We start from the raw sequence: 10031 nt of genomic DNA on the forward strand, positions 1-10031 counted from the left end.
GATTTTTATATGAATGTTGCAAAATAAATTAGCATCATTATAAAAAAACTACTTGTACTGTATGTTTTATTGTACTGTACCTCCAATCTGTGAAGTTGACTTATTTTAGGATTACTGCTCCCTTCTTTCTATGGAATCATGTTTGACAGATAGAACACAGACCCCACACTGCATGTAAACAAGCTCCTGTAGACTGCCTAGGTGACAAACGATTTATGTCTAAAATTGAAACACACATTGTATATACTGGCCATCTAAATATAACTACTAAGTTTATAGCGTTAAAATACGTAAACAAAAAAAAACAGCTAATTCTGTTTTGTAGTTTATGTATTGTAGTAGTGATTGCACATAGTAGTACAATATTACCACAAACGCATGATTGTAAACTCGCATCCCATGTGGCCTTCCATTTAATTTACTTTTACATGACATTCCCGATTCCGTGAGTCAGCCTACCCGTTCAAAAAGGGCAGTTAATTTTGCACCGTGGAAAAGTAAGGAACCACAGTACCAGTACTGTACTGGTCTGAAATACTGTTCTGAGATATTAACATTCACCTCCTGGTTGTGTAGGATATCCACCAACGAGAAAAAATGACACGTTAATAAAACACACACCCAAGAATATACAATTCGCCTGTGTTCCCATTATTTCAGATTCATTTGAATATATTCAAACAATGCAATCTGGATGTTTCCACACCCCCACAGGAAGATATATGACCTCTCTACCGTTGCTGCAGTGCTGTGAGGGAACCGCCAAGTGCAATACGCAGTACAGTACTTTTTTTTTTTTTTAATGCATTACCAGTAATATGAATGGATATTCCTTGAAAACATCCTCTTCGGTGTGTATGGATTTGGTTAAACAAAAAGAAATATGGATGCGGTAATGAAGATTTCTGATGATACATGTGTAGTATCTATTTTATTTTATTTTTACCAATGTACAACATCAGTGCATATTTGTATTAACATCGCGCATTTAACTTTAGCACATACATTGTAATATAGTATTATTAAAATCCAGTAAATATGTAGTATTGTATTGTGCTTCACGCGCTGTTCTTATTCAAATTCAGATTCAGCTGCGGCAATGAACCAAAAAAAAAAACTAAAACAAAGAATCTAATAAAACAAAACAAAAACAAACATTTCTTCACCACTAAACATTTGAGCCAAACCTGGGGTCTATCTCAGCTCTATCAAGTGTACAATCCAATTGTTTTATTTATTTTACTATTATTATTTTTACTTTTTTCACCCATTGTACTGATATAATCAGCAACTCGAGTGTTTTCAGACTGTAGTTCTGATGATGGATCTGGAAAAGCACTGATTGGCTGATTTTAAACATTGAAAGTACGTTGGGAGAAAGGACAGTAGCTTTAATAGAAGCTTTTTTCTAACACTAGCTCCACTTCCACCAAAACTATATCGAATTTGAGTTTTTTAAAGCCAGCGGCATGTGTATTTTTCAGACTTTATACAACACCATGTAATTAAACCCCTTTTTTACCACTACATTTTCACAAGTAGCTAATTGTGCTGCATTTTTATTTATTTTTTCATGCAAGTTAAAATAAATTAATAGTTGGTATCTTTATACACATTTATCAATGTATTTGTTTGAAAACAATTTACTCCACCCACCTTTTGCATTTTTTTCTTTTTTCAAACATGCAAGTTAAAATAAATTAATAGTTGATATCTTTATACCCGTTTATCAATGTATTTGTTTGTAAAACAATTTACTCCACCCACCTTTAGCAGCGTTTTCTTCTTGCAAGGTTTTGGTTACCGCTTTCCAGACATTACAGCCCAGTAAACAGAGCAGGAGGGCTGCGGACCTGCTCATTTCCAGCCGCATTATTCAGCTTTAAATAAATGTATATCAAGATTTTTGATTTCAGGTATTCACATCAAATAAAATCCGCAACGAGGCGATACATTCCACAGCCTTCCATGTTGCGTTTTCCTCCTTCAGAGTGATCTGCAGTATTATATTTCCTATCCTAGCTCGGCATCCCTCTGTCTCTCAGGCGCTTTTCCTAAAAAGAACCATAGCAGAGGCACCACCGTTAACTCTTTCGTTACTAAGGATTTCCCAACACAGCACATCGGAAATACAGTAATCGAGGAACAGACGCCACCTGCTGGCGATGAAGCGAACCTTGCAACTCTTCCTTGCAAATCCAATCTGACTATCGCTACTTTATTTATTTATTTATTTATTTATGAATCCTTTAGCCACATTAATAGTTCATCATGAAAGACTAGAGAACATACACTGAGTCAAAGAATTTGAATACCTGACAAATATACATTTCCATGTTCTGAAACTTCAGTCAGGCGAACACGTGGTTTGCTTATAAATAGGGCTTCTGTTTTTATTAATTTCATTTTCGGTGCTTATTTTTAGCTATTTTCGAGTTGTATGTAAATCGTTTTATTTTCCTGTGCTTTTGCTTTTTATATACTGTATGAAATTAGTGTTTTCAAAATGTTTGGGCGTTTTTTTGTCACAATATGTAACAACACATTCCTCTGGGATTTTTGTGTGTAGACATTATTTTTACATTTCGCCACAATTTGCAATTCTGTTTTAAATCCTCCGTATCTTAACTGTAATACATATTTAAATTCCGCGAACAAGCCTCCACTCCCATAATCTCGTTTTAGTGTAGCAGTGTACTGCCACTCAGTAGTTGGTGGTAGTATTCAGAACGAATGATAGATACAAGTCAGGAAAGATTGACATTGCCCAGTTGCACTGGGAAAGGTCGTTTTTTCTGGTAGTAGCTTTTATTTCTAATGGGAAAGGGGTGGTCAATGTGAATTGATTAACCATTGCCACTATTTTTCAGGTGTTTATGGCTATACATCGATTTAATTTTTTTTTGTGTGTTGGGGGTGTTTTATCGTTTTTTTATTGGATAAAATCAAAAATCAGAAGCCCCGACAGCCAGGGGAGCCTGACAGTACAGCTGGGAGAGTTGGGCTCCATTCCCCCCATAAGTAGCTGACAGCACCACAGCTACACCAGGGCCCAGCATGGTCGTGGGGAGGACCTCAGTGGAGGACCTGCTACAACCCGGTCCGAGTGGAGGGGGTTCCATGCACAGCCTTGGTCGACATGGGGTTGGCGGTGACGCTGGTGCGACCCAGTGTGATCCAGGGGCGGGTCCGACTCGAGCAGACGATGGTACAGCTCTGCACAGTCACCAAGGAGCTGCTGCCCATGCAGCAAAGAAGGACCATGACGATCCAGGTGGGCAGCTGGACAGTGCGCCCAGAGTCAAAGGTTCAACTGCAGCAGGTGCTCAGGCACTTCAGAGACGGGAACGGGAGAATCGCCACAATCATAAGCTCGGCTTGCCTTGCGAGCAGGACCCAGTTACAAGATTATTGTCACAAATCAGGGGATAAGATGTTGCAACAATCAAGGGCTCGAGAGCGGGAAGCCGTGCATGCTTGGGACTGGTGGCTGGTGCACCGGGGGCGTGGCCTGGACGGGGACGGGGGACGGGGGACGGGGGACGGGGACGGGGTATAAGAGTGCTGCTGAGAAGAACTCTGTGGTGTGAGACGAAAGAGAGCTGAAGAACAGAGAGAGAATTGGAGAAGGAGCAGCAAAATAGAGCCAAAGAGAAGCGGGACTAAGAGAACCAAAAAAGAAACCAGAGACTGCACTTAGTTGGCTGTAGTACACGGCCAAAACAGTGTGCTTTGGACTTTTTTTTCATTTCTTTTATTATTTTGTCACAGTCTGAGTTGCACTACGCTGCTCAGCTGTAGCTGTACCACTGGCTGGTAAAGCAGCACTCTTTACCTGTTAAGTGTAGAGTCCTGGCTTAATAAACCAAGAACCTGAAAAACCTGTGTGAGTCTGCTTTCATTTCCACGTAGCGCTACTATATATATATATATATATATATATATATATATATATATATATATATATATATATACTGTATATATAGATATATAGGGAGGAAAGATATAGTCCAGGGGTTTGGTGCAGGACTACATCCCCCAGAATGTCACGGGTGTGAGCCAGGATGAGTTACACCTGGTATACACCTATATACCTGGCAGGTATATAAAGCAGGTCAAAGTGTTTGGTCTTTGTCTGTGTTAAGGCTAAGGACTGAGGAGAGACCTGTGTGGGAAACCTCATGTGAAGGTACAGTGTTTAAATACTTCTAAAAGTACATGTGTTTTGTGACTGGTAAATGGCATAGCTGTCCGGTATTAAAGGATTTACTAAGTTTAGTTAGCACGCCTTGGAGGAGTTAGGATTTGTTTTGTTTGTTTTACTTTTGTGTTGTGTAAATAAAAATACCTGTTTACACCCTATTTTGTTTTTATAAATTATTTATATTCCACTTATTTTCTTAGTTAAACGAGCCACTGTGTCACTTAGCCACAACTAGCATTTGAAAGCGCTAATGTAACACAAAATATTGATGCCAAATGTATTACCCTTGTCCCCGGAAGAGGGACCCAAAATTACAGACACATACCCAGCCCCCCCCCCCCCCCCCCTTCACTAAAAAGGCATTTTTTCATTAAGTAATGATATTCCACATTGTTAGGTAAACGAGGAGGAGGCTGTGTGGTCCAGTGGTTAAAGAAAAGGGCATATAACCAGGAGGTCCCCGGTTCAAATCCCACCTCAGCCACTGATTCATTGTGTGACCCTGAGCAAGTCACTTAACCTTCTTGCGCTCTGTCTTTCGTAATTGTAAGTGACTTTGAAGCTGATGCATAGTTCACACACCCTAGTCTCCGTAAGTTGCCTTGGATAAAGGCGTCTGCTAAATAAATAAATAAACAAACGAGCCACTGAACCACTACTGCCATATGAAAGTACACCCTGTACACAAAATATTGATGCCAAATGTATTGCCCTTGCCCCCAGAAGAGTGCCCCAAAATCACAGGCAAATACCCTGCCCCATTCAATAAAAAGGCATTCATAAAATATCGATATTCCTATTCCTTTCTTAGGTAAACAAGCCGCTGTGTCACTTAAAGTGAGCCTGCCTCCTCTGAACGTACAGCAGTGACTGAGTGGAGAATTTGGATCGGACGACTGCCTCCATGGTATTTATTGTTGCGTATTACATATAAATAAATCAATAAAAAAGGTTCATTTATTTGAACATTTTTGAGAAAAGTGCAGACACTTTTTGATGGATTCTGAATTACTACGAAAATGTTGCGTTCATAATTTAAAGAATTAAATACGTGGCATTACTATTTTTCACCATGCCGGAATTATAGTATTGCATTTCCAAAGATGTGAAAAACTACAAATATGTGGGACAGAATATTTTTTAGGACATTATTATTTTTTCTTAAAAAATAACCGGTGTAGACCAGAGTCAGGATATCAAAGAGAAAATTCTGTTTCGGGTCAGGGTGCTATTTCACTAGATTTAAAAAATAATATTCAGAGCAAAAAATGGCAAAATAAATAGACACATTATTCAAAATGCAATTGATGAGAATAACGATGATTGTACTTATGACGTAAACAGTAATGATGAAGACAATGAAGCTAAGGATGTAGACAATAATGATAACAATGGGGATGATAATAATATAGATGATGATGATGGAGGCCACTGTGATGACTAACTTACATTCAACATACCCAATCTTTATTTACACATTTACACACTATTTACAAGACAGGCTTCTGCCCTGCCACACACCTTCCCCTTGTGTAATGCACATATGGCTGCAATCGGCCAGCTTTCCCCTTGAATAATACCCCCATAAGCACCCCTCCTTTGATCCCCAGCCATTTCTCTACAAGTCCCATAATGTCTGTTTTTGTTTTTGTGGCTTCTTGTGGGTGGTTTGGAGGGCAGGCCAGTCCAGACTCCAGCGCCTCCACCAGGCGACCAAGGACTGGCGAGAAGGGACCCAGACGCAGCCCAAGGCAGAGGTGCAAGCCCTGGAGACCATGCAGAAGTGTCTGGGCCAACAGGGGGAGCCGAGCAGGAGACCAGGCAACCAACTGTGCCTGGCAGTGCAGCAACCTGGGAGCTATGCCCAGGTCCAGACAAGAAGGCAAAAAGCACCATTCTACCAATGACACTAGATCTAGGCAGCGCAAGGCCTACCCTTCTGATACCTCTCATGACGGTAAGGGCCTTGTGGCACCTGCTGTAATGTTTTGTGTTGATGTAAATACTATGTGTGCTTGTGGCAAGGCGGAAGCCCTCCACATGTAAATAATGTAATATATAAAGCTTAAAAATATTGACTATATGTGTGTGCTAGTATTTAAACTTTATTTACAAGACAATTACCAGGGCTGGAATTCTAACCTCCAGCCCTACCATATATTTAGATAAGTTTGGCAGGGACTTAAATCCCATTCCTGCTAAATCCATGTGTAAAATGTGGCTGGAGATTGTTAATTAAGCCCCGGCCACATGGTTTAAAAAGGAACTAGAAAGCCAGTTCTTTTTTCTTTTGTTCCATCAAGCCTGAAGCCTCACGCCTGTGTGTACATCCAGGATGAGTGAACCAAATACCGATATGTGACTACAGTGTGTTTAACCAGGGTTCCAGTTCTTTGAATAGGGAAAAGCTTAGGGGATGTAAATCCCCTAACAGTTTACAGAGGGTGTGTTAGGAGTGTCCCTGCAGCAGGACCTCCCTTTTTAGTGGGAGCAGCGCTAAAGTCAACTGTGTGGTGAACTTTTATTTTCTAGCTGTGTTTTTCCCACTGTTTTGTTTTGACTTTTTTGTATTACAGTGTTTGTGTACCTCCTGCACTAGGGTTACCATAGCTGGTATCCTGGTGCCAGCCACCTGTTACTGCAACTGCAATTGCAACTTGTAAATAAAACCTGGACATCTGAGTGGCGTTTTCAATTATGTAATGCCTGGCGATTTTTAGCTAGTATGCCATCCTGGGAAGTTACACCCAGGAAATTAACAAACTGTTCTTTTGATCTGTGTAGTCAGGTCAATAACCTTAGGTATTTCCCCCCAAATAATGCACCAGAAGGTAATGCAGTTGAATCTGGCTTTTGGATACAGCAATAAGTCTTAAAACAACCCTACAGCCAACCTCACAATAAATATTTTAAAAAATGCACAATTAATCAAAACAAAGAGAAAAATGCAAAAGCAAAACCATAACACTCATGAATAAATTGACAGATATAAATAAGAAAGGGAAACAATTTGTGCAGTTAAACAATATAATACATAAATAAATCAATAAACCAATAATTAAACACACTTGCAATCAAATGGTGGAGGAGGCTGTCACAGACTTAAAATCTCAGACTGGGAACTGGAGGGAAAAAGGGAAAAGGGGATTACAATAGATAAAAAAACAATGGTTTTAATAGATCTAAAAACACATTTAATAAGATATATTAAAATACTAATACAACCAGTTAAAATACCAAGAATAACAAAAAATGAATACAAAGGAATAAAACCAGTTACCACGATCGAGAAGGCCCGGAGCACGTTCAGATTCACTACAACACAGCGAGCGGATTTGGCCAGAATCCAACCCAAAATAGTTGCCAAAATCAATAAACTGCACACAGTAATATTGCACAGAAAATTTACCATCACAGAATACAAATATGTTACTCTATATCGCACCACGCAAACACATTCTTCAAAATCACGGTTTCTCAGTAAATAAATCCCAAATGATAAAATTATACTTGGCTGAAAGAAACCGAACAAACCAATACTGCGTCTCCTCACTTCCTCTTCCTCCTTCTTCTTCTACTAGGATATATAGTGAAAAGAGTTGAATTTAAATCAAGGGAAGTAATGTTAAAACTTTACAATGCATTAGTAAGACCTCATCTAGAATATTGTGTTCAGTTCTGGTCACCGGGGGCAGTTGCTCCCCCTGTGTTTCATACCACTTGTTAATTTTTTGAACAATGCACCTATCTAAAATGTGCACCCGCTTTCATTTTAAGATTTTCCGAGCACTCTTCAATTGGCGGGAAAACGTTGCTTGAACATCGCTAGTTTAGGAAGCGATCCAGACTGCAGGACAGTGGGAGAATTCAGTTGATGGTTGGGACGTGATTTCCCGTCCACCTCCTGGTAAGTAAAAAACTTTTAAGAAGTATGTGTCATAATTTGGCAACTTATTTTACTCTTGTGATGCTTCAATGACAAAATCATCCATATACAGTGCCTTGCGAAAGTATTCGGCCCCCTTGAACTTTGCGACCTTTTGCCACATTTCAGGCTTCAAACATAAAGATATGAAACTGTAATTTTTTGTGAAGAATCAACAACAAGTGGGACACGATCATGAAGTGGAACGAAATTTATTGGATATTTCAAACTTTTTTAACAAATAAAAAACTGAAAAATTGGGCGTGCAAAATTATTCAGCCCCTTTACTTTCAGTGCAGCAAACTCTCTCCAGAAGTTCAGTGAGGATCTCTGAATGATCCAATGTTGACCTAAATGACTAATGATGATAAATAGAATCCACCTGTGTGTAATCAAGTCTCCGTATAAATGCACCTGCACTGTGATAGTCTCAGAGGTCCGTTTAAAGCGCAGAGAGCATCATGAAGAACAAGGAACACACCAGGCAGGTCCGAGATACTGTTGTGGAGAAGTTTAAAGCCGGATTTGGATACAAAAAGATTTCCCAAGCTTTAAACATCCCAAGGAGCACTGTGCAAGCGATAATATTGAAATGGAAGGAGTATCAGACCACTGCAAATCTACCAAGATCTGGCCGTCCCTCTAAACTTTCAGCTCATACAAGGAGAAGACTGATCAGAGATGCAGCCAAGAGGCCCATGATCACTCTGGATGAACTGCAGAGATCTACAGCTGAGGTGGGAGACTCTGTCCATAGGACAACAATCAGTCGTATGCTGCACAAATCTGGCCTTTATGGAAGAGTGGCAAGAAGAAAGCCATTTCTTAAAGATATCCATAAAAAGTGTTGTTTACAGTTTGCCACAAGCCACCTGGGACACACACCAAACATGTGGAAGAAGGTGCTCTGGTCAGATAAAACCAAAATCGAACTTTTTGGCAACAATGCAAAACGTTATGTTTGGCGTAAAAGCAACACAGCTCATCACCCTGAACACACCATCCCCACTGTCAAACATGGTGGTGGCAGCATCATGGTTTGGGCCTGCTTTTCTTCAGCAGGGACAGGGAAGATGGTTAAAATTGATGGGAAGATGGATGGAGCCAAATACAGGACCATTCTGGAAGAAAACCTGATGGAGTCTGCAAAAGACCTGAGACTGGGACGGAGATTTGTCTTCCAACAAGACAATGATCCAAAACATAAAGCAAAATCTACAATGGAATGGTTCACAAATAAACATATCCAGGTGTTAGAATGGCCAAGTCAAAGTCCAGACCTGAATCCAATCGAGAATCTATGGAAAGAACTGAAAACTGCTGTTCACAAATGCTCTCCATCCAACCTCACTGAGCTCGAGCTGTTTTGCAAGGAGGAATGGGCAAAAATTTCAGTCTCTCGATGTGCAAAACTGATAGAGACATATCCCAAGCGACTTACAGCTGTAATCGCAGCAAAAGGTGGCGCTACAAAGTATTAACTTAAGGGGGCTGAATAATTTTGCACGCCCAATTTTTCAGTTTTTTATTTGTTAAAAAAGTTTGAAATATCCAATAAATTTCGTTCCACTTCATGATTGTGTCCCACTTGTTGTTGATTCTTCACAAAAAATTACAGTTTCATATCTTTATGTTTGAAGCCTGAAATGTGGCAAAAGGTCGCAAAGTTCAAGGGGGCCGAATACTTTCGCAAGGCAATGTAAGTGGCTAATATGTTAATAAATTATTCATAGGCAATATTTCAAAGTTTATCATGAGTGTTTGTGTCTGCTTTTGACTCCTAATGTACTACAGTGAAAAAAAAGTTACTGTTTTTCCCATCAAGTATGTTTACTCTACTTGTAGACAATCCATTAAGTATTAACTAAAGTGTAAAGCTTCCCCATGTTTTGATTTTTTATG

The 10031-nt window shown here is 39.6% G+C and overlaps 1 protein-coding gene across 2 annotated transcripts in view; it reads right to left on the bottom strand.

Annotated features, from left to right (window-relative positions):
- fam171a1 (family with sequence similarity 171 member A1) overlaps positions 1-2146 on the bottom strand; it is a 53686-nt gene extending 51540 nt beyond the window's left edge. Inside the window, exon 1 of one of the 2 annotated variants that reach the window (XM_033998484.3) lies at positions 1768-2146. In XM_033998484.3, coding sequence (XP_033854375.2) covers positions 1768-1873 — 106 coding nt within the window. In that variant the 5' untranslated portion in view covers positions 1874-2146. The remainder of the gene's footprint in view (positions 1-1767) is intronic. The other variant, XM_033998483.3, reaches the window with a different exon arrangement.
- Positions 2147-10031: the final 7885 nt, after the last annotated feature.

Source organism: Acipenser ruthenus, chromosome 4 (genome assembly GCF_902713425.1).
Source record: "Acipenser ruthenus chromosome 4, fAciRut3.2 maternal haplotype, whole genome shotgun sequence".
In the NCBI taxonomy this organism is placed as follows: Eukaryota; Metazoa; Chordata; class Actinopteri; order Acipenseriformes; family Acipenseridae; genus Acipenser; species Acipenser ruthenus.